The sequence below is a fragment of the Ursus maritimus genome, unplaced genomic scaffold, assembly GCF_017311325.1.
Source record: "Ursus maritimus isolate PB19 unplaced genomic scaffold, ASM1731132v1 scaffold_25, whole genome shotgun sequence".
NCBI classification, from domain to species: domain Eukaryota; kingdom Metazoa; phylum Chordata; class Mammalia; order Carnivora; family Ursidae; genus Ursus; species Ursus maritimus.
Genome location: NW_024425008.1, coordinates 44,930,559 through 44,954,823, shown reverse-complemented (window position 1 = coordinate 44,954,823; position 24,265 = coordinate 44,930,559). Strand labels below are relative to the sequence as shown.

The 24,265-nt window shown below is 38.1% G+C and overlaps 3 protein-coding genes across 5 annotated transcripts in view; 1 reads left to right on the top strand and 2 right to left on the bottom strand.

Annotated features, from left to right (window-relative positions):
- Positions 1 to 2,463, bottom strand: part of KIAA0586 (KIAA0586 ortholog) — a 123,252-nt gene extending 120,789 nt beyond the window's left edge. For 2 of the 3 annotated variants that reach the window (XM_008702210.2, XM_040641886.1), the window contains exons 1-3: positions 2,330 to 2,463; positions 1,595 to 1,887; positions 664 to 734 (exon numbers count right to left, since the gene is read on the bottom strand). In XM_008702210.2, coding sequence (XP_008700432.2) covers positions 664 to 734; positions 1,595 to 1,793 — 270 coding nt within the window. In that variant the 5' untranslated portion in view covers positions 1,794 to 1,887; positions 2,330 to 2,463. The remainder of the gene's footprint in view (positions 1 to 663; positions 735 to 1,594; positions 1,888 to 2,329) is intronic. The other variant, XM_040641887.1, reaches the window with a different exon arrangement.
- Positions 2,464 to 2,959: 496 nt separating this feature from the next.
- On the top strand, positions 2,960 to 16,541 carry TIMM9 (translocase of inner mitochondrial membrane 9). The gene is made up of 5 exons (XM_008702195.2): positions 2,960 to 3,112; positions 5,389 to 5,473; positions 14,521 to 14,585; positions 14,966 to 15,061; positions 16,021 to 16,541. Exons 3-5 carry the CDS (start codon positions 14,547 to 14,549, stop codon positions 16,153 to 16,155), a joined length of 270 nt encoding a protein of 89 aa, XP_008700417.1. The 5' UTR covers positions 2,960 to 3,112; positions 5,389 to 5,473; positions 14,521 to 14,546; the 3' UTR covers positions 16,156 to 16,541.
- A 69-nt stretch (positions 16,542 to 16,610) lies between these two features.
- TOMM20L (translocase of outer mitochondrial membrane 20 like) lies at positions 16,611 to 23,777 on the bottom strand. The gene is made up of 5 exons (XM_040641885.1): positions 23,642 to 23,777; positions 23,468 to 23,511; positions 22,530 to 22,611; positions 17,599 to 17,741; positions 16,611 to 16,664 (listed from the first exon to the last, which is right to left on the bottom strand). The coding sequence occupies exons 1-5, from the start codon at positions 23,775 to 23,777 to the stop codon at positions 16,611 to 16,613; spliced, it is 459 nt and encodes a 152-aa protein (XP_040497819.1).
- Positions 23,778 to 24,265: the final 488 nt, after the last annotated feature.

Here is a 24,265-nt window from a genome sequence, read left to right as displayed (position 1 = left end):
ATTACAAATTTTTATTGTGAATTTTTTGCAAAGTTGGTAAGTGAACAGTTTTCATTCTTAGTTTACCAGCTTCAATTTTCAAGATATTATATTATGAAACTCTCTTAAGACTTGTTAAGTTGACAATCTATAGTCAACATTACGATTAGTGGTCAAAATCTAATTAGACTGCATGAACGAAATGTATTTTTTCATCAAATATTTTCAGCATTATAAAGATCTAGATGAGAATTTCATGTTACTATTTCTTAAAGACCCCTCAAAAAAACCACACAAAAGACCTTACAATAGCTTGAATGACATATAATCACACCTCACTTTTTAAAAATGATGTTGTTACTGTTTCTTTACCTTTCCCTAACAGTATGTTAAGTCTCTGGTCTAGAACACCATTTCCTTAGGCAACAGCAGAGTTTCTTTTCCATAACAATATTTCTCTCAGTGTTCAACATCTTAGTAATAAGTATTTTTGATTCTACAGAAGACTTTTTATTTAGTGTCTCAAATACTGTTCACGTCACAATTGTATGTAAAATATTTCTCTTGAAAAGTGAAATTTAAGCAAAAATAAGGCCTGTCGTTCATCAAACATAATTTAAGAACATATTACTCAACAATACTGAAAAGTTTAACATGAACATAATTAAGAATTCTTTTGCTTACACTTTCTGACACAATAGAATTTTCCAGTGGAGGCTGCCGATAGTTTCTAGCAGAAGTCAAGTCTGATGAACCTAACAAAACAAAGGCATCAATTTTAGTGATTTTAAAATCAGAACCGTATTTTTGGAAACTGTACAGGCATGACTCAAGAACTATAAACTCCATATTAATGCAAAACCTAACCTAAACTAGAAGCCACTTTTCATGCAAAAAACTTAAACTGTAATTAAAATATATCCTGATGAAGGTTTTACAGCTGGTATTTTGGAAAATAAGGATCAACACTGACAAACGAGATAAATGTTTTAAAGTAAATCATTAAAATGTTGGATTTGGACAAACTACGGACAGAATCATTTGCCAGGAATAAAATATGTACATGATATAAAAGCAGGCCTTTACTATGCCGCACCCCCCCCCAAAAGCAGTGTTATATACTCATTTTTTTGCTTTTGCACATATATTCATTAATTTGATGCTTCTGATCATTAACGAAATGGGCAAAGCATATGTTTTCTTCATTTTTACTGGAGAGACAGGTTAAGTGAATTGGAACATACTATGCCAAACTGAATAACACTATCCGAACAGAAGGTAGAGCGTTTGGTAAAAAGCCCTACTGATGTACTATAAACACATCATACTAGTTAAGTGCATCCATCACAGATGTGAACAAGAACAATGTGCAAAAACCACACAAAGAAAAAGCACAGAAGTGTTTCATTCATTCCACCTATTCGATATGATTCGATTAGACTGTGCTAGCCATTTTCCCAGGGAAAAGTGTCAGCTTTCAAACATCTATACAAACTAGATGTATCTTATGTTTGAGAATTTAAACATTAAAAATCCTCTAAATTTTGAAACGCAAAAACCGAAATGAAAATAAAGACTAAAGATTTACAAGTGAAAGCTATTCAGAGTCACATACCACGTAACTTTCCATTCAAGCTAGCCTCGGTTCTAACAGGAAGACGTTTATTTGCAGACAACGCTGAAGGAACACAGGGCAACTCATCTTTCAGCAAAGTCAAATTACCTCCCTGATTTGGAGAAACTACCTCACGAAGTCTCCTCGCTGGTATTTTAACCCTTTTTTTCTTCTCCGGGCTAAACTCAGAGCCTTTCATATTATTGGTAACAAAATTAGTCCCACAGTTCTGAATAGAAGAATTTCTTCTGGGTCCATTAAACTTCAGAACAAAATTTTCACCGCTTTGAGGACTTGAGGGAGAAAGAACGAGGGAGTACAATAAAGAAAATGTGAATTTCAAGTGATTTTAAAACATACAGTCATCAACCTTTAAATAAAACAATGTCTAAACAGACTATCCACAAAGCTAGAAATTTCAATTTGGTATTTAATCCAAAACTAGAGACAACTTGAACATCATATTTACCCATTAATCCCACTCAGTCCATTAACGCACACGCCAATGAATCTGAGAATGGGGATGACAAAAGAATGGCCGCATGAGCAATAATAACCTTAACACAGAGCACCCCCAAAGCCAAGAGCTGGCAGTGCAAAACCAAACAGATGTGGAGGCGGGGTTAAGATCTGTTGAGAAGCAGGAGTCAAGCACGTAAAACTGAAATGCTTTTTTTTTTTAATCACCCATATAAGAAGCTTAATAGCTTTCTTCAGCCAAAGAGTCTTACACACCCCTCCAGACGCAACCATCGGACACCTAAATTCACCCCTCTGCGTCTCCCGAACGCTCGGCAACCCCGCAGTCACAGGTATAACCTGACAACAGCTTCGGTTGCCCGCGGGTCAACACCCACTTCTCTTTAAGTCGGCCCTTGAGACACAACACGCATGCGCGCCGAGAAAATCATCCAAAACAACCAACCACACAGCTGAACGCCCTCTGGTGTTCTTCCATCCCTCTCCGGGTGGAAACAAACTCCCAATGTAAAACGTTTAAAACGTGCGAATCTGGTTTTATTTTTTTTAAGTAGTACATTGCCCCACAAGACCTCAACATTGAATGAAACTGGAAATTCTCATCGGAGGCCCGCATAGGTCCCGACCTAACTGGCAATACCACTCCTGTTGACTAGGGACTGTTTACAGTGTAGCTCCTGAAGACCGTTAGGGACCTGGGATTAAGTAAATTAGTTTTAGAAAAACTCTCGACAGATTCGGGTGGATGGTAGTGTAGAAGTCAAGAATAGAGACGACTAAGCATGCAATTACAAAACTTAATCCTTAGAGAATTTTAGAATTCACTGAAGATAGCGGTTTTTCCTCCAGAGTTCCTTGCGTTGTAACGAATCCGCGTCTTAAAGTCTAAGGGCTATGTGACATAGCCTCTCCCACGTGTTCTCTCCCATCCAGCGGCTGCGGCGCCCGCCCTGACCCAGACCCTCCGCCCCTAGGCTCGACTGGCAGCGCAGCCCCCCCAGCCTCGCACTGGTGTCGGATGCGAGAGCCTGTGTTTAAGTATGGTTTCTTTTCTCTGCCCTTAGAATCCCGGGTTCCCAGGCGGGGGGCAACAGGTTACGCTCCGGGAAGGTGGCGGGATCTCTGGGGGGGGGAGTTGCGGAGACCGGCAGCGCGTCCCAGAGAGGGTTTGGGAGCTGCCCAGGGACCGCATCACTGGGGCGAGGGTCGGAATTTGAACCTCTGAGCCATCCCCAATCCGGGTTTGGGGAGTCGGGGTCTTGTTTTGGGAAACTGAGTTAAATGTAAAGCATCCACGCGGTGACCTTGAGCTGACAGGAGACCCGCCTTTAACTGAAAAATCTTTAGACAATACCATGACCCCACACCCCTTATCTGATTTGCTGATTTTTGAGGACGCACTATTTAAACGTTTCCCTTCACGCATTACTAACGGTTTTTTTTTAATTAATCAAAACAAAAAATGTAATCTGCTGTTAAAGTTAAATAACAGTTTATTTCTGCATCTTATCTGTCTACTTTCATAGAAAAATTTTAAAAAGGACCTTAGGGGCTTAGCTTTGGAGAACCTTTTAATTATTCTTGATAACATTTCTGTCATTATTTCTTATGTCAGTTACATTTCTCTCTTCATTATTGGGCTCCTAGGTACCTGTTTGTTCACAATTTGTTTTATAATGTAGGTGAATTAAAAGATACAACAATGTCAGAGACTTTGAAGATAGCTTAACTCCCTTATTTTCTAGCTGAAACTTAAATATGAAAGAAAAGTGACCTTCCGTCTGTAGTCTGTAAGGTGTGAGGGTAGGCATAGAAACTTATTAAAATGACTTAAATAAATGATTTGATTTGGATCTTACAAACCCCTTTCATATCAGACCTGGGGTTAAAACCCAAGTAGTCTTGCCCCCATCTAGTCCAGTGCTCAGAGGCTCACCCTTCAGGCCTGGAAGCCATGCTTTAAAACCAAAAGCAGTAATCTTTCACAAATATTTTTTGCCCTGATTAGTAGTAAGCTGAGTTGGGGTTGCCAGTTAATCAGACATAATTCATTAAACCTGCTGCAGATAATCTAAAGCAAAGGGACATGTGCCAGAGCCCTATTTTGTATCAGACAAGTTCAGATCAATTTAGACATCTGACCTATCAAAGACAATGATAGCCCTGAAACAAAAAATATGGCTCACAAAATTTTCTTACATTTCTTTTGTGTTGCTGTTAACATCTTATTTACTTCCTCTTTCCCACTCTCATATCTCCATATATACATATATAAATAGATACTTTTTTTGCTGACTGGTTTGCAAGTAAGTTTCAGACATGACCTTTAACCCTAATTTCTTCAGCATGTATCTTCTTAAGAACAATCTATTACATAGCCACAGTAAGATTATCATACCTAATAAGGTAACATTCAGATTTCTCCAATTATCCCAAAAATGTCTTTATTTTTAACTCAGAAAAATTTTTTTTGATTCAAGGTCCAGAGTTCACACATTGTTTAGTTGTCATGACTCTTAGTCACTTAATCCAGAACAGCCTTTCTATCCCTTTCCTTTATGACTAACTTTTTAAAAAGACTAGTCTAGTTGTCTTACCAATTGTTCCACATTGTGGATTTTCCTAGTTATTCCTCATGATCAGAATCAGATCAGACACTTTTGGCAAGAATACTACATAGTTGATACTGTGTCTCTATTGGTTATGGTGATGATTGCCTATCTTTTCAATGTAAAGGGACTGTTTTCCTTTGGTAGTAACCTATGGAGATACTTTAAGACCATGGATATATCCTAATCCCCAACTACCTTTCACCCCGTAGTTTTATCATTCATTCATGATCCTTGCCTGAATCACAAGATTACCAATTACCAGTACCAGTCATGCAGAGACTAGGGTCGATTACTGTGATAATGGCCAAGGACATCAGAAAAATCACTTATTGTAAACTAAGTTTGAACAGTATTAGAAATTTGGCTCCAGACCTGGTACAAATCTGCATGTGATTCCAAAAAAGAAATGGAGGGCATCTCCCTTGTCACATCCTAGTCCTTTGGTTGTTTTGTTTTCAGAAATTTCTGGGAATTGTTTGTCCTTGTGTGTTTACCTAAACATACTACCTGGAAAGATTAGGATGTTAAGTACTTCTTAATACATATAACACATATGCTAAGGAATTGTAACCTCAGAATAGATTGAGGAAACTAATTTCATTAATTGAAAACAATTTAGCCAACAAGTTTAGATTTCATCAAATAGACTTAGAGCTTGAAGAGGCCTCTCAGTAGTTATATTGTAATCCCCTCATTTTTCAGGTAAGAAATCAGTCATTGGAGACATTGAAGCAAAGGTCGGACAACTAATTTTCCAGAACAAAAGGAAACTCATGCATCAGAAAAGGTTTGAATTGATGACTGATAAGATTTCTCTTTACTCTTAAGTTCACTAGTTTTATTATATATTTTGTTTGACACAAAAATAACTTAGCATTGTTATGATCATTCCCAAGACCTAAGCCAAAGATTCTAGAACTTTCTTACCCTTTCCTTCCCTCTGCAGGTTTCAGGGATATAACCATAAGATAACCTCTGATAGGATATTTGCTTCTACAATAACAAACATTTGCTGTAATAGCTGAAAACTAGGACTAAATCAAAGGGCAGCCACATTGCTTCTACCTGTTTTCACCATCAGGTGGTTTGTGTGGCTATTGGACTTTGTCAGTCAGCACAATTTAGTATTAAATAACTGTAAAATACAATGCCCCAAGACTTAAAAGACCCCAAACTAGCAACTAAATATGAAAATCATTCACTCAGTTATCTCCAATATTTTCTAGAAACAAGTGCTTATAATTAAGTATACCATAATCTTGATATTGGTGACTACAGAGAAGAGCTTTGGAGACTTAGACGGACTTGAGAAAACTGAATCAGTTGTAGGTCTGGGAAGATATTTGAAAAAAAAAAAACATATATATATATATATAATTGAATGACTAGAGAAAATCATAATGTTAACATAGGGGTATGGAATAGAACTATTTTTTTTCCAATTCTTAAATAGATTAGTCATAATATGATAAACTTTAAAGGAAGAGATATATACTATTAATGACTGTATATTAAAAATACCAAGAAAATATATATATATATTTTTTAGAGATTTTATTTATCCATTTATTTGAGAGAGAGAGAGAGAGAGCATGCACACAAGTGGGGGTAGGGGCAGAGGGAGGGAGAATCTGAAGCAGACTCCACACTCAGCACAGAGCCAGATACGGGGCTTGATCTCACAACCCTGAGATCATGACCTGAGCCAAAACCAAGAGTCTTAACACTCAACTGACTGAGCCACCCAGGCGCCCCCCCCCCAAGAAAATAATTTTTAAATAGAATTCATACCAAGAACATTTGGGGCACTTCTCATTTATTTGTTGTCAAAGACTTCCCAATAACAACCGTCATTTGTCACCATGAGTTGTATACTAAGGGGCAGGTGGGGTAGAGTCAGTACAGCGTTACCAGTCTCTGAAACTTAACATTTAAAGATTTCATACCTTCTGCCTTTCTGAACTCTAGTTAAAAAGTGATTATATATGAATTTTAACCTGAAGAAATAAAAGGATAGGAATAGGAAAAAGAACAGGATTTTGACACCACAATCAGTGAACATGCAAATTTCTAAGGTTTTTATAAGTAAGAAAATCAGATCTGTTTTCGTTTTTGGTGTAAGGTGTACAAACACCAGTATCCTGAAGTACAGTGAATGTACTATACAATTCAATAATTCAGAAGGCTCATGATCTTATGGATGAACTTTTGTCATTTCAGCTAGAGGCCTATTGTTCCGTAATATAGGTTTTATTGCCCTTGTATTTTTTTAATTTTACTTATTGTTACTTACTTAAATTCAGTTAATTAACATATAATAGTATTATTTGTTTCAGGGGTAGGGACTGTGATTCATCAATCTTACATAATACCCAATGCTCATTACAACACATACCCTCCCCAATGTCTATTACACAGTTACCCTATCCCTGGGCCCCCCCTCCTCTCCAGTAACCCTCAGTTTGTTTCCTATGATAAGAGTCTCTTATGGTTTGTCTCCCTCTCTGGTTTCTTTTTTTTTTTTTTTTTTTTTTTGGAGGGCATCCTGAAATTTATTTTTATTAACATATAATGTATTGTTTCAGGGGTACAGGTCTGTAATTCATCAGTCTTTCACAATACACAGCACTCACCACAACACATACCCTCCCCACTGTCCATCACCTAGCCACCCCATCCCTCCAACCCCCCCTCCACTCCAGCAACCCTCAGTTTGTTTCCTGAGGTTAAGAGTCTCCTTATGGTTTGTCTCTCTCTCTGGTTTCTTCTTGTTTCCTTTTTTTCCTGTGTTCCCCTATGATCCTTTGCCTTGTTTATTAAATTCCACATACCAGTGAGATCATATGATAATTCATTCTCTAATTGACTTATTTCACTTAGCATAATACCCTTTACTTCCATCTACATCATTGCAGATGGCAGTATTTCATTTTTTGATGGCTGCATAATATTCCATTGTATATATATATACACCACATCTAATTTATCCATTAATCTGTCTTTGGACATCTGGGCTCTTTCCATAGTTTGGCTATTGTCAACATTGCTGCTATAAACATTGGGGTGTGGGTGCCCCTTCAGATCGCTACATTTGTATCTTCAGGGTAACTGCCCTTGTATTTTTTAAGTTCCCACAAAACAGTGTTTCATTTAACACCTATTTTCACAAGTATTTGACCAGTTCTTGGATCTTTTCAGGCTGTTTTTTGAATGAGAAGCCAAAAGAACTCTAGTTCTGAGCGTTTGCTAACACTTAACTATACTGCCCACTGCATCTTGTTTTTCAGCAGGGATTAGACAGCTGGACAACTTCATTTTTTTTATATTAAACTTTTTATTTTGAAATTGTTATAGATTCACATTCAGTTGTAGGAAAAAATGTAGACATACCTTGTGCCTTTACCGAGTTTTCCACAGTGGTAACATATTACAAAACATCATACTATCACAATCCGGGTATTGATGATACAGTCAAGATACAGAACATTTCCATTACAGAAGTCTTTCATTTTGCCTTTTTATAGCAATACTCACTTCCCTCCTACCTATATCCCCTCCTTAACCCCTGACAATCACTAATATTCTCCATTTCTTTAATTTTGTCATTTCATGAATGTAATATAAATTATATAGTGTATAACATTTTGGAATTGCCTTTTTTTCACTCAGCATAATTCTCTAGAGATTTATCCAATTTTCATGCATCAATAACTCCTTCCTTTTTTATGGCTGAGTAGTATTCCATGGTACTGGTGTACCAGTTTCCATTCACCTACTGAAGAACATTTGGGTGGTTTCCAGTTTTTGACTGTTACAAAGAAAGCTTCCACATACATTCACGTACAGGTTTTTGTGTGACTATAAGTTTTCATTTCTCTGATAAATGCCAAGGAATACAATTACCGGGTCATATGGTAGTTACATATTTAACTTTCTAAGACACTGCCCAACTGTTTACTGGAGTAGCTATACGATTTTACATTACTACTAGGAATATCTGAGTGATCCAGTTTTTCCACATACTCACCAGCATTTGGTGTTGTCACTATAAATTGTAGTATTTTATGTTTACATTTAAGTTCCTGATCCATTTTGAGTTAATTTTTATATAAGTCATACATAAATGAGAGACTCAGTTTGAGGTTAAATTTTTTCTTTTGGATATACAATTGTTCTAGTACCATTTGATGAAAAGGCTATCCTTCATTTCATTGCTTTTGTCCCTTTACTAAAAATCAGTTGGGCATATTTGAATTCTGGGTTCTCTGTTCTTTTCCATTGATCTATGTGTCTGCTACTCCACCCATAGCACACAATACTGATTACTGTAGCTCTGTAATAAGTCTTTAAATCAGGTAGACTGATTTCCCTCATTTTATTATTCTTTTTTTAAAATTTGTTTTAGCTATTTTAGTCCCTTTGCTTTCTAATATAAATTTTAAAATAATCTCATCTATATTTACAAGAAGTCTTCCTGGGACCTTGATAGGAATTGCATTAAGCAATTAATTTTTTGTTATTTTTGGGAAACTGGACATCCTTTCTATGTTGAATTTTTCTGTCCATGAACACAGTAAGTCTCTCCGTTTATTTAGGTCTTTGATTTTTTTCATCAGCATTTTGTAGTTTTCAGCAGATAAGTCTTGTACATGCTTTGTTTGATTTATCCCTAAATTTTTTTTGAGTGATTAATGGTACTGTACTTTTCAGTGTCTTCAGTGTTCACTGCAAGTATATAGAGATAGAATTGATTTTTTGCATGCTTATCTTGTATCCTGTGACTTTCCTGAACTTACTAGTTCTAAGAGTTTCTTTGTAGATCCCTTGGGATTTTCTATGTTCACAATTATGTCATCTGCAAAGAGATACAATTTTATTTTCTTCCTTTACAGTCTGTGTGTCTTATTTCCTTTTCTTGCTTTACTGCACTGGGTAGAACTTCCAGCAGTATATTAAGAGTGGTAAGAGCAGATACCCTGCCTTGCTCATAATCTTAGGGGAAAATAGTGTTTCACCATTAACTACAGTTTTTTGTAGATGCTCATTATCAAGTTGAAGTTCTCTTTTCCTTATTTTCAGAGAGTTTTTATCATGAATGGGTGTTGAATTTGTCAAATGCTGTTTCCGTATCAATTGACATGATCTCATGATTTTTCTCCAAATACTTCACCAGTCCTCCATCTCTGGAGTAAACTCCACTTATTCAAGGTGTATAATTATTTTTATATATTGCTGAATTACATTTGCTATTATTTTGTCAAGGATTTTTATGTCTAATTTATGAGGATATTTTCTATAATTTTCTTCTGTGTACTGTGGTTTTGAGATTTAGATAATACTAAATTCATAAATAAGTTGTTATATTTCTATATATTGGAGTTGTTGTGCTATTATCCTTTTGATGTCTGCAGGGTCTATGGTGATATGTCGTGTTTCATTCCTTTAAATGATAATGTGATTTTTTTTTATTACTCTTGCTAGAGGTTTGTCTGTTATAATCTTTTCAAAGAACCAGCTCGTTGTTTTATTGACTTTTGTTGCACTTGTTTTCATTTTCATTAACTTCTGCTCTTTATAATTTCCTTCCTTCTACATGCTTTGGGTTTATTCTGTTCTTTTTCTAGGTGCTTGAAGTGAAAGTTTAGATTGTGAATTTGAGACCTTTATTTTTCTCTATTATATGCATTTAGTTGTCAGTTTTCCTCTTCACTCTGATTTAGCTGTGTCCCACCAATTTTGATGTGTTGTATTTGCAGTTTCATTCAGTTCAATAATTTTTTTTTCTTTGAGACTTCCTCTTTGACCCATGGATTACTTAGAAGTAGTTTATTTCCCAAATATTTGGAGATTTTCCTGTTATCTTTCTGTTAGGAGTTCCAGTTTGATTTTATTGTGGCCAGAGAACACATTCTGTATAATTTCAGTTCTTTTAAATTTGTTGAGGCTAGTTTTATGGCCCAGGATATATGGTTTATCCTGGTCTGTGTTCCATGGGCACTTGATAAAAATGTGTAATCTGTGCTGTTGGGTTAAATGTGGATTGTGGGTTGATAGTGGGTTTTTTTCTGTATCCTTGTAAATTTTCTTTCTAGTTCTATTGATTGTTGAGAGAAGAATGTTGAAGTCCTCAACTATATCTGTCTCTTTCTCCTTTCAGTTCTGCTCTGTGTATTTTGCAACTCTCTTGTGTTTGGTGCATATCCATTTAGGATTGCTATGTTTTCTTGGTAGATTAATCCTTAAAGTCCCTTTCTGTCTTGTAATTTCCTTTGCTCTGACATCTACTTTGTCTGGTATTAATATATCCACTATTTTCTTTTGATTGTTTGCATGATAGATCTTTTTCTCTCATTTTCAACCTGTCTGTATCATTATATTTGAAGTAAATTTCCTAGAGACATCATATAGTTGGTAATGTTTTTTAACCCATTCCACCAGTCTTTTTTAATTGATTATTGAGACCACTTATATTTAATGTAATTATTTATTAGGGCTTAAATTTGATATTTTTTATTTTCTGTTCTGTTTTTCTCTTTTTCTTGCCTCTCCATGGATTTCATGAATATATTTTGGAATTTCGATTTATCTATAGTATTTTTGAGTATGTTTCCTTATGTATCCTTTTTAGTGATTGTTCTAGGTACTATATGATACTTAAATACCTTATCACAGTCTAAAGGTGTCAACACCAGTTTCAGTGAAGTGTAGAAACCTTACCTCCTTGTACCTTCACCATATTTATTAATATACATTTAAAACAACATTAGACAGTTTTATTTTATAATTTTTGCTTCAACTGTCAAACAGGACACTTAAGAAGAGAAGGAAAGTGTATTGTACTTACTCATATTTGTTATTACTCTGTTTTTCCTCCTTCTTGATGTTCCAAGTCTCGTATTATCATTTCCTTTCTGTTTAGAACTTTAATTCTTCTTTTAGGGTAGGTCAGCTGGCAGCAAATTCTAGTTTCCTTCATTTGAGAATGTCTTGATTTCCCCTTCATTCCTGAAGTGTATTTTTTCTAGATACAGGTACTGGCTTGACTGACGTCATCCTAATTGTCTTCCCCCTGTAGGTAAGATGTCACTTTTTCACTTGCTACTTTCAAAAATTTTTGTCTTTAGTTTTTAGATGCTTGGCTGTGCTTTATCTTGATGTAGATTTCTTTGTGTTTATGCTCTTTGGCATTCATTCAGCTTCTCTTGGATCTATAAATTTATCTCTTTTGCCAAATTTGGGGAGTTTTCAGCCATTATTTCTTCAGTACTTTTACAGCCCTGCTCTTTTCTCCTCTTCTTCCAGGACTCTGTTGGAACAAATATTTGATCTTTTGTTACATTCATATAGGTTCCTGGTACTCTGTTCATTTTTTTCATTATATTTTTCTGTTACTCAATTCTATTTTCTATCTTCTGGTTTGTGGATTGCTTCCTCTGTCCCCCATTCTGCTATTGATGCTATCTGTTCAGTTTATTTTGGTTATTTAATTTTTCAGTTCTTAAGCTTTCCATTTGGTTCTTCTAATATCTTGTTTGTTTCAGGCATATTCGTAACTGCTCCTTGGGGTATTTTTTATAATAGCCGTTTTAAAATCTTTGTCAGATAATTCTGAATCTGTCATCTCAGTATTGGGTATATATTGTCTTTTTTCATTCAGTTTAAGATTTTCTTAGTCTTTGGTATGATGATTGATTTTTTTATTGGAACTTGGACATTTTGTGTATTGTGTTATGAGGCTCTAGATCTTGTTTAAATCTTCTTTTCTAGCTGGCGCCTTTTGCCACTGCTTCATTAGCAGAAGTAGCGGAGGGGGCATGCTACCTCATTACTACTAGGTGTAGGATAGAAGTCCAGGTGCCTCACCCTGTCACTTAAGGTGTATGGGAGGTGGTGTGCTCCTCATACTGCTGGGCAGGAGTAGGAATTACGGCTCTCTAGCAGGCCTCCATTAGTATCACCCTGGCTGAGAGGGACTGGAGTGCCTCATTACTGCTCCCCACGTGGTCTCCATTGACACCAGAAGAAGGTAGGTGAACTAATTACCATGGAACAGTAATGCAAGCCTTGAATCTCAAAGAGGCCTCCTTTGATACCACCCAGAGGGGAGAAAGAAAGGTACCTCATTACTGCCAATTGAGGTAGAAGTCCAGGCTCCTCATGCTGTTCCCACTGATGGTTGTTGGGGTGGGGGAGCCCTCATGAATGCCCACTAAGGATGAAAAGTCCCTGCTTCCTAATCTCCCTTCTCTGAATTGTGGGGGACTGAAAGTCTAGGCTCCTAACTTGGCTTATGTTGATGTGGGTGGATGGGGGGTGCAGGTCGCAGTGTTTTTGTTTGCCTGAAGTACACAGTCACTGTTTGAAAGTTTTCTATCTTATAGGCTTCCCTTTCCTGGCCCTTTGGCTAAAGAGGGCCAGCTTTGGGGAGATGGGGGGTTTTGACTGTGCCCATTGGCAACTGCAGATTGCTGGCTTCCTCAGCTCCAACTCTGTGATATAGAAGACAAAAAAGAGAGAAAAAGAGAAACTCCCCACTGTTTTGTTTCTCAGGTCCCAAGGGCCCTGGCCAATACACTTCCTTCTCTCCACCTTTTAGAGTCTTACAGGTATTTTATGTGTCATGTCCAGGGTTTTTAGTTGTACTTAGTTTGAAGAACAGGGAAAAACACATCTCTTGTTCCATCTTTCCAGAAGCACAAGTCCTAAAGTGCACTGTATAATATAGAATCTTCTGTCTCTTTGGTTAGTGGTATTTTTTTTTAAAGATTTTATTTATTCATTTGACAGAGAGAGAAACAGCCAGTGAGAGAGGGAACACAAGCAGGGGGAGTGGGAGCGGAAGAAGCAGGCTCCCAGCAAGGAGCCTGATGTGGGGCTCGATCCCAGAATGCCGGGATCACGCCCTGAGCCGAAGGCAGACGCTTAACGACTGCGCCACCCAGGTACCCCTGGTTAGTGGTATTTTATAACAGCACAGCAATACTTGAAAAATTGAGAGCTTCAGTTAATTGTTGGTATTTTTCAGGTAGTTTGTATGGTAAAAACATATGCAGTTGACCCTTAAACAACAACACAGGTTTGAACTATACCGGTCTACTTAAATGCAGATTTTTTACAGTACTGTACTAATGTCTTTTTCTTATGTGTATTTTTTTGTTTTTTTTGAGAGAGAGCGCATTATGGGGGGGGGCAGAGGGAGGGAGAATCTTAAGGAGACTCCCCACTGAGCATGGAGCTCCATGTGGGGCTCGATCCCACAGCCCATGAGATCATGACCTGAGCCGAAATCACAAGTCTGAGCTTAACCGACTGAGCCACCCAGGCGCCCCACATCAATGGTGTTTATTAACAATTAATAGAAACTTTGTATTTATGTAGAGATAGTAAAAGAATCATTATTATCACAGGTCAAAGTTACATTAGCAACCAGTGGAATAGTTAAACTTAAGTACTTGCAGGAAGACACCAGAGATCTCTTGGTTTCCCTTAGAACTCCACTAGGAATGAGGCTTTAGCAAGTAACCTTACAAGATAACAGAGCAAGCTGTCTTAAAACTGGAGACTTAGAGGGGGCCTTTGGGGCCCATAGCCAGCATTAAAAAATCTAATTCTGTAAACTGTAGGGTTCTTCGATGCCATTAATGACCCTGGGGGATTGTGAGGGGAGGGGGGAATATAATTACATACTCTGTTAGAAATTTATAAAAGAAGAACAGTAATTTCAGGTAAACTTTTCTTTTCATGAACTATTCTTGTTTTAATTACCTAACTCTTTACCTAGCCTAAAAATATTTGTTCATGGACTGACAAACTTTTTCTTAATTTTTAAATCAGGTGACTAATAAACATACCAATAGAATATGGCTGCACAAATACCAGAATCTGATCAGATAAAACAGGTAAGGTATTACAATTAACAAAAAAGAATTTTGCAAAAAATTTAAGGCATAACTGGGTGCAACCATGTCAGTCATTGATCTCACAAAATAACTTCATATTTCATTTCTAAAAATGAGCTTTAAATGATATGAAACATATTTATTTTTCAGATAATTTGACAGATACCCAGGAACGAATAAATATTCAGCTAGAAAACTGGACTATATTTTGTAGATCATACCATACAGGTCATATTATGCCCAACTGAGTCAGTGAAAGAACTGTTGATTTCAAGTATTACAGGGTATTTTCCCCAAATATAAAACATCAGTAATTAAAGTCTCAAAACATCTTTGTTTTAAAAAACCAAATATTAAAGTATGTTCTGATTTGTTCATAGTTTAAGGAATTTCTTGGAACCTACAATAAACTTACAGAAACCTGCTTTTTGGATTGCGTTAAAGACTTCACAACAAGAGAAGTGAAACCTGAAGAGGTATGAAAAGCGTTGCCCACTAAAAATTCTCTAAGCTTGTGGTAAACAATAGAAATGGGATGCCTCTAACCATTTTCCTTGTTCCTAGTTATTACAGGAGTTTGGGTTACTTAGTATGTTCCATTGCTCAGAGGAACTGAAGCAGTCAGGGACCCATGGGATTGAATTTAATGATCCCAAATTTAATAAGACAGTCATTTTTACTGTAACATGGCAGATTTTATTTTTATTTTATTTTTATTTTTTTGATCAGATGCCTAGGGCTTGCTGAATTACCATTCCGTAGCAAGGATTCTTGCTAAGTAGCTTTCAGTCAAGATGGCCTGGCTAGAGAAACTTGATATGGCTCTTCTATCTGATGCTGACAACTCAAGTTAATTTTGGAAAAAGCAGAGCTTGAATATAGGTGGACTCTGAAAACTCAATCCTATGAGAAATCTTAACTTTCAGTAGCCTCATCAAAACATCTATATATTGGCTAAAAGTGACATAAACTTCCTCCATTGTAAGATGTTGATCAACATTCATGCCAAGAACATATAACCAGCAATCAACAAGTCCTTGTTAAATAAATGACAAAGCTTGAAAAATGCTAAGTATAATATTGTTAAAAAGAAATGTTGAAAGTTAAGAACGTGTGGAATGGAGTTTCTCATAAAAAGGAACAAACTTACTCCTGGGCCTCTGTTTTAACAATCAGAATGAGGGCTGGAAAAGGCAGGGACATACCATTGTTTTTAGTGCTTACAAACTGGTAGGCATTCAGTATATATTAATTCTTATAAGTGGATAAAACTAAGAATTGAAAGCTATGGTCACTTGCTACTCATTCATACCATTTAGTTCTCATGTATGCAAAGAAAAGAAAAATACCCGTTGGTTGTTCATTTAGAATACGTGCACTTTTTAAAAATTAATAGTTCTTTGTTGCCTCTTGGATCTTCTCTTTTTATTTCTAGACCACCTGTTCCGAACATTGCTTACAGAAGTATTTAAAAATGACACAAAGAATATCCATGAGATTTCAGGAATATCATATTCAGCAGAATGAAGCCCTGGCAGCCAAAGCAGGACTTCTTGGACAACCACGATAGAGAAGTCCTGATGGATGGACTTTTGATGAAAGATTGCCAGCAGCTGTTGTGATGGAAATGAGGATTCGTCTGATAGAATCCCCTGAAAGCAGTAGCCACCACATTAAACTGTCTGTCATGATTTTGGCAAATGGAAACAACTGGAGAAACAAAATTGCTATTTACCGAGAATAATCAAAATAGGAGGTCTTATTGTTCAATGAAAATAATAAGATGCAACATTTGTTGAGGCCTTAAGATTCAGCAGCTTGGTAATTTCATTAGAAAAATAAACCATTGTTTCTTCAATTGTGACTGTTAATTTTAAAGCAAAATATGTGTCAATCATGTATGAGATAGAAACAATTTTTTATTACTAAAAGTTAAATAAATGGAAATACCACTGAGCAGTTGTTTATATTATATATAAAGTACCATAGTGTTCTGACTGGACTGTGGATACGTTGAAATGTTTTTCAATCACGATCATCCTCCAAGTATTCCTGTTCATTCATGTCTGCCTCAAATTGCTGGTAAATACATAAAATAGTTACTTGCTAATCATTTCAACGCACGATAGTTTCTTGCCTCCCTTCTTGTGTCAGGGTGGGCATTATACATTTGTGTCCTAGCCATATTTTTCATATGTCTACAGGAAACATCCCATCTGAGACTACCTGGGGAATGTGTAAGAGTTGACTATTATGCTCTAGTGGAGACTGTGTTTTGTTCAAAAGCTGAGTCCAATATGAATGACTCTGAGCCAGTCCAACATTATACAGTGTATTCTCAGCCGTGACATGTGATCAGTGCAATAAAAAGTGAACCGAAGTTAAAGTAGTGTCTTATGGCTAAATGAATCCTAAACAAATCCAAGCATCTGCAGGAAATTCTAGTTGATATAAAAATATACCAAGAAATTGGTAAATGTTAAGTAGACTAACACCCACTAGTAAATTGGCTTATGAGTGGATTTCATTTGGTATCAATCTAAACTTGCACTTAAGAGAACACTAATTTAAATTAGCCTATGTTTCCATTACCAAAGTGATTTCTATGTTTTGTCATATTTGAAGCCAAAAGAATTATTCTGCTTTGATAAATTATAGTTTTCTGTATTACATCTAATTTTTAAGGTATTACATCATTTAACTAACAATATCATTTAACTTACAGGCCTCTGTTTACATTGCAGTCAGTAATCATTATGTCTTAGAAGGTACAAAAACAAAATATTAACAATTAACAACTTTAAAGTTGAAATGTTGAAACATCTATAAGACTCAACAAAATATACAATTCACTGTACTTGTTTCATCACAAGGCAAGAAAAGCAACCAAAAATTCAGAAATTGTACTCCTTTAACTCCCAACCGTACACAAACTTGGCTATTTTTATGTAATCAAGCCTAACATCGCTATTTACTGTGTTCAGTTAGCAAAGACAATTAAGTATGTGCTCACCTGGCAAATAAGGGGAATTTTGTGCAACAGCATCTCAAATACCTGTGGAGGGAGTGTGTGTTTGAAAACCTTCAGAAGTTCCTGTGGTTGTCCACACACTAAAAGGGCATTGCTGAGGTGTTCAACCCCCAGCTGATGCTCTCCTGAAACAGATTGATAAGGTTTAAAGCAAAATGTTAATGTCCTTCCAAATAAACATTCCACAAATTACCAAGAAAGCACCAAGTATTAAAATGAAAAAAAAGCATATCAAACTAGAGACTCCGTAAACAAGTCTTAACAAGAGTAAAGACTATAAAATGTTGAACTGCCCATTAGATTCACTGTGATCAACCTGCAAGATGAATAATTTTATGACCCAAATTACTATTAAAAAGTGCACTCTTGCTTTAGAAATGTTTGTGTTCTACAATGTGGGTTCACAAGAGGGGGTTATTAAGTGTTTTTTAAAGGTTGTCTTCTGCTGTTACCGATAGGAGATAAGTTATCTGTAACTCTACATGTGTAATTGAAGAAATACAAAGGAAACACCTGATGTTCTGGCTAAATGAGACTTAAGAAATAGATTGTATTATCAAAGTTTGAAACGGTTTAGTGTAACAAATTACATACGTAGGGGAAGAAAAGATTTATGAACTTTGATTTCTAAGTAGTTTTAAGATGAATTTTAGGATGATGGGCTATGAAGAATGAAAATTTATGTAGTATGGAACTTAATCACAGAATTTCTGTTTATAACATGGAATCACTTAGTCTCACTACTTCATTCCAGGCAAAGGTCAGTGAAATGATTTAAATATTCAGAACTAATTAATGCCAAAATTAGTAATTGAACCTAATTTTCTGAACCTTGAGACCACAGTGTGCTGCCTCTCTTCAGCTGTTACATAATTTCCCATTTATTGGTTGAAATACATGGTCATCTGAAAAGTGCATGGTGGACAGAAAATATTGCTTCCCAGATCTGTATTAAGTTTAAACTGAAAAACCATGAGAAGGACATTTCTTAGATGAAATGCTGTGCTAGCGTTTCACTAAAAGTTTTATTTTATTAAAGATTATTTTAGGGGCGCCTGGGTGGCTCAGTTGGTTGAGCATCTGCCTTCGGCTTGGGTCATGATCTCAGGGTCCTGGGACCGGGCCCTGCATTGGGCTCCCTGCTCAGTGGGGAGCCCGCTTCTCCCTCTCCCCTCTGCCCCTCCCCTGCTTGTGTTCTTTCTCCGTCAAATAAATAAATAAAATCTTAAAAAAAAAAATATTTATTTTAGAGCACGCAAGCCGGGGGATAGGGGGCAGAGGGAGAGAGAGTCTCAAGCAGACTCCCTGCTGAGCACAGAGTCTGATGCAGGGCTCCAACTCACTACCCTGAGATCATGACCTGAGCTGAAACCAAGAGTCAGACACAACCGACTGAGCCACCCGGGTGGCCCTAAAAGGTTTATTTTAAATTATAAAATTACAGCTTTGTGGAGATGACACAGGTCAAAATACTCGGTTGTATTAAACCTTTTAAAGAAAGATAAGATAGTGCCTCCTGTTGGGGCACCTGGGTGGCTCAGTCAGTTAAGTGTCTGCCCTCGGCTCAGGTCATGATCTCAGGGTCCTGGTCCCGAGCCCTCCATCGGGCTCCCTGCTCAGTGGCAGGGGGTCTCCTTCTCCTTCTTCTGACCCTCCCCACTGCTCATGCTCTCCCGTTCTCTCTCAAATTTTTTTTAAAAATTAAAAAAAAATAGTGCCTCCTCTCAAGTTGATAGAGCTAATGTGACACAAAAACAATATTCAATTTGATCAAGTAAGTCAAACAACTAATAAATTCAATCAAATCAGCTAATCAGAAATTTCAATCAAAATTATTGGCTCTATGGTCCTATGTAGACATAACGACATGAGATGGCTATAGGACTAAACTACTTGACAGCAAAGTAATGAAAATTGGGGGTGTGCAGAGAGGAGTGGAGAAAATTGAAGGGATTACAGAAAACTAGATGAAAAATTACTGCATTAGAACACTAGTTCTCAAACAGTGTATTTTAATAACCTAGAGAGTTTTAAAAAATACTAACACCTGGGTTCCATCCCCAAGATTCTGATTTAACTGGTTTGGGGTTTGGTGGGGATTTAAACAAGCAACCAAGATGAGAACTCCATTAGAAGTAAAATATGGACATACATAACCCTTAAAGAGCTAATTCATCGATTTAGGGTTCCACAGAAATAGTGTTATCACCGTTAAGAGGTAAAAATTCTATTTTTTTGAAAGATTTTATTTATTTATTTGAGAGACAGAACACAAGCAGGGAGGAGGGGCAGAGAGACAGGGAGAAGAAGACACACACACACACCTACCCACCCACCAGGGAGCCGGATTCAGGCCTCAATCCCAGGACCCTGGGATCATGACCTGAGCCGAAGACAGACCCTTAACCAACTGGGCCACCCAGGCGCTCCAGAGAGAAAAATGTTAAAAACCAATTTTTGTTTTAATTGTCTCAATATTTGTAACATCTTCACCTCTAAGTCTAACCGAACTATTACATGAAAGCTTTTAAACATAAAGTGAATAAGAATATATCATATAAGTTTTTTTATTTATAATTCCTACTCTTTCTCTCCAAATATTTTACTATCCCAATTCAAAAAATGTTAAAGGCGAAAGGGTTTAACTATTTTAATTGCCTGTATGTCCAAGCAGTATTCACAGTTAGGAATTAATCCAGAGGAATTAATTCTGTGAGGCCCCCAGTTTTTTTTTTCAAGATTTGATTGATTGATTGATTGCGAGAGAGAGAGAGAGAGAGAGAGAGAGCGAGCACACACACAAGCAGGAGAGAGAGAATCTGAAGCTGACTCTGTGCTGAGAGATGCTGAGATCATGACCTAAGGGGAAACCAACAGTCAGACCTCAATCAATGAGCTACCCAGGTGCCCTGTGAGGTGTCTAGTTTATATAATTGGGGAGGGCACTTTTTTTTTTTAAGATTTTATTTTTTTTTTCAGTAATCTCTACCCCCAATGTGGGTTCAAATTTACAACCCCGAGATCAAGAGTCACATGCTCTACTGACTGAGACAGTCATTCTGTCTCATTCAAAAAAAAAAAGACATTTCTTTTTTTAAGAAAAAGAATATAAAATTATGAATACAAAATTGCTAGGACTCTTCCCAGAAACTTCAAGAAGCTTGTGCAAATGAAGGTCCTTGAAGTTTATGCTTTACTATCTTGTATAAAATCACTCCTTTTTATATCATTTAAGTCATTTCTAACTATTCATTTGTCATTTTTAAGATATTTTTAGCCTTGGTGCGCCTGGGTGGCTCAGTTGTTAAGCATCGGCCTTCGGCTCAGGGCGTGATCCTGGAGTTCTGGGATTGAGCCCCACGTCGGGCTCTTCTGCTGGGAGCCTGCTTCTTCCTCTCCCACTCCCCCTGTTTCTGTTCCCTCTCTCACTGGCTGTCTCTCTCTGTCAAATGAATAAATAAAATCTTTAAAAAAAAAAAAAAAGATATTTTTAGCCTGTTTATAAAACTTCCCAGAAGAAAAGATTAGTACTGAATAAAATACTAAAACATCCAATTATAATGATTAATGTGCAAGGACTTATTTTTTTCATTTCTCAAAACCTTTATTATGGTATTAAGTCACTGAATTAAAGTAAAAATCTTGGGTATTGCTATGAGTTGTCCAGGATTTTGACTTTGTTTTCATAAATTCTGGAGGACGCTACCTCTTAAATGCAGGGTGAAAAAATCTTTTCAAAAAAGACAAAAGAGCAAAAACAGCTAAGGCACTGTGATGAGAGGAGATTTGCAACACTTGAAAAAAAGATACAAAAATGAGTGTCATGCTGATTTATCCAGCAACATCATTCATCCCTTACAAAAGAAGCCTGAAAACAAATTATTGTTCTTTCCAGGATTTATTTTTTTTTTTTTTAAAGATTTTATTTATTTATTCGACAGAGATAGAGACAGCCAGCGAGAGAGGGAACACAAGCAGGGGGAGTGGGAGAGGAAGAAGCAGGCTCATAGCGGAAGAGCCCGATGTGGGGCTCGATCCCGGATCACCAGGATCACGCCCTGAGCCGAAGGCAGACGCCCACCGCTGTGCCACCCAGGCGCCCCTCTTTCCAGGATTTAACACCAGAACAAAGGTATGATTATTACATACAGCATTTACAAAATATTTATATTATCTACCATCATTTTACCTAACAATATTGGGAAGCCTTCTCAAAACTGTGTGGAATTAGGTGGCAATAAATTATAACCCGAAATACAGTTTATGGCCATTTAAGTCCAAGGTAGCCCCTACATACATCACTACATTAAACGCAGTACAAGAATGGTCATCTATAATGATTTCATCATCAAAAATAAGTAATCGTGTTAAGTATACTCTAAGAATGCAGGAAAATTTTTATAAAACAGTTCAAAATTTTTTAAGTTTTAATTCATAAAACATTTGGTCATTTGTAAAAGTCATTTACTTAGAATTTTACCTGACAATAAATGTAGTGTTACTGTATTTGGCTTTTGCTTCTCCATCTGCCCATTTCCAAGACTGCCACATAAACCTGAATGTTATGTATAATACAGTGAGATGAACAATGTGACCAAGTGAAAATCTCCCTACCTAAAGCAAGTTGGTTAACACATCTAGTTTTTTTTTTTTTCCTTTGAGAGAGAGAGAGAGAGAGCAGGGGTGAGTAGGGGCAGAGGGAGAGAATTTTAAGCAGGCTCCACACTCAGCTCGGAGCCTGACATGAGGCTCAATCTCACAACTCTGAGATCATATCTGAGCCGAAATCAAGAGTGGGCTTAACTGACTGAGCCACCCAGGTGCCCCAAGTTTTTTGACATACAAATATCAAATATTTTTTCAACATATATTATCGTAAGTAACCGCTTACAAAAGAATATTTACATTCTCACCTCTGGATAACCAAAGTTGTCCCATTTGTACCTCTTGCAGAAAAAGTTCTTGCAATTTTTCATTCTTTGCTGGATCCCACAACTAAAAGATTCACAAAATTTTTAACAATGAATAAAGAATGTAAGGTATAGGGGGTTACTGATCAAAATTATTTAATTTTTATTTAAAAAGCATATCTTGAACCTAATCTCTTAAATCCGAGGTATGATAAACACAGTTGTTCTTTATAATATTTAAAACAACTACTTAAGATGGAATTACAATTTTAGGCAATTAAAAAAAAATCCGTGGCATACTGAAATTAGGTCGAGATGCTTGTAATAACTCTCATGTGCATTTTACCCAGCTTCCTAAGTACACATAGCAGAAATCCTTCTGTAATTAACTACAACACACCTAGTTCTGTAGGTTGCAAAACTGTTTTCTTGCCTAGGGTTGTAACAGTGTGTGTCGATTTGGCAAAGGGCATGGCGAGGGGTTGGCAGGGCGGTTGGTGGTGTTCAGAATCACGCTGTGGTTTGCTTCAGCCTGGCCCAGGACGGTGACCGGAGTCACAGGATGGTGTCACCACTGGTACCCTGCCCAGGGCTGGTCTTTAAACGTAGGTAAAGTGGACAACCCTTGACCCAAAATATCAACTCCCCTGCCAGTCACTTAAGCTTGTTTTGTGTTTGCTGTCCCCAAGAATTCTCTTTTTAAAATGGGATGAGCCATTTCATAAACTCAAAGGGTTCTTCCTTCCTCCTCTTTTGTAAGCACACAATCAAAAGGACTCCTAGGCCGAATGTAAGCGGGGCGGGGCGGGGCGCGGGTGGGCAGAGAGGCGGCGGGAAATGCCTGCTCCCAGGCCAGCCCGGGACCCTGAGGCCCGGCCACAATCTGCACGGGCGGGAGCTTACTCGCTGTAACGCCACCTCGGCGTCGCTAAGCACTTCACCTGGGCGCCCCGTCTCTCAGCCTTCTGCTGCTGGGCTCTTCTTTCTGCAAACACAACGTGGCACGTGCTGCTCTGGAGCCATCCCGACGCCCGCGTGCGCTCCGCGGAGCCCTCGCCCCGTGGGCCGGCCCGCCGCCCGCCCGGCCACGCCGCCGCCGCCGCGGTCGCACTCACTGTCCCGCAGGCGGCGCCTGAACGCGGGATCCCCACGCCGCTTCCGGTCGAAGTAAACACAGTAGCCGAGGAAGGCGACGGCGCCGCAGGCCGCCAGAGCCGCCAGGAGGCCGAGGACGGTGCGGACGCAGGGCATCCGGCCGCGGGCGTCTAGGAGCCGAGCGTTGGGCGCGGGCGGGCGAGCGCGCGGAGCCAGCCGGCCGGCCGGCAGGGGGCGTCGGCGCGGCGCCCATGCGCGCCTCGGGGCTTCCCGTGCGCCCGGCCGCAGGCGTGCGGAGCGGCGCGTCGACGCCTAGTCCCGCGGCCGGCGGAGCTAGGAGGAAACCGCGGGTCCGAGAGGACGTGTGGACGAGGCCTCACGGCCACCGAGTAGCAGAGCTCTGTTCGAATCAGGTCTGTCGCACTCCAAGTTCTGAACCCTTTTCCCAAACGCGCTCCTCTCCCTGTGTCGGCGACACCCATTCTGGCAAATCACAGTGTGTCAGGAATCTGGTTAGCTGGAACCGGATCCTCCGTAAGCCCCTGTTCCCTCCTGCAAACTGAAGTCGACTCATAACTTCGGTCTTCTCCTAGCTCGCAGCACTGCCCACTGAGCACCCGAACACTGCTAGCCAGTGCTCCCCA

Excerpts from the sequence above, each read along its gene's own strand:
- TIMM9 (XM_008702195.2), top strand. The coding sequence starts at position 14,547 with ATGGCTGCACAAATACCAGAATCTGATCAGATAAAACAG. Across the intron at positions 14,586-14,965 it reads AATCTGATCAGATAAAACAG|TTTAAGGAATTTCTTGGAAC; the intron begins GTAAGGTATTAC and ends ATTTGTTCATAG. Across the intron at positions 15,062-16,020 it reads GAGAAGTGAAACCTGAAGAG|ACCACCTGTTCCGAACATTG; the intron begins GTATGAAAAGCG and ends TTTTATTTCTAG.
- TOMM20L (XM_040641885.1), bottom strand. The coding sequence starts at position 23,777 with ATGCCCTGCGTCCGCACCGTCCTCGGCCTCCTGGCGGCTCTGGCGGCC. Across the intron at positions 23,512-23,641 it reads CAGGCGCCGCCTGCGGGACA|AAAGAAGAGCCCAGCAGCAG; the intron begins GTGAGTGCGACC and ends TTGTGTTTGCAG. Across the intron at positions 22,612-23,467 it reads CTGAGAGACGGGGCGCCCAG|TTGTGGGATCCAGCAAAGAA; the intron begins GTGAAGTGCTTA and ends TGAATCTTTTAG.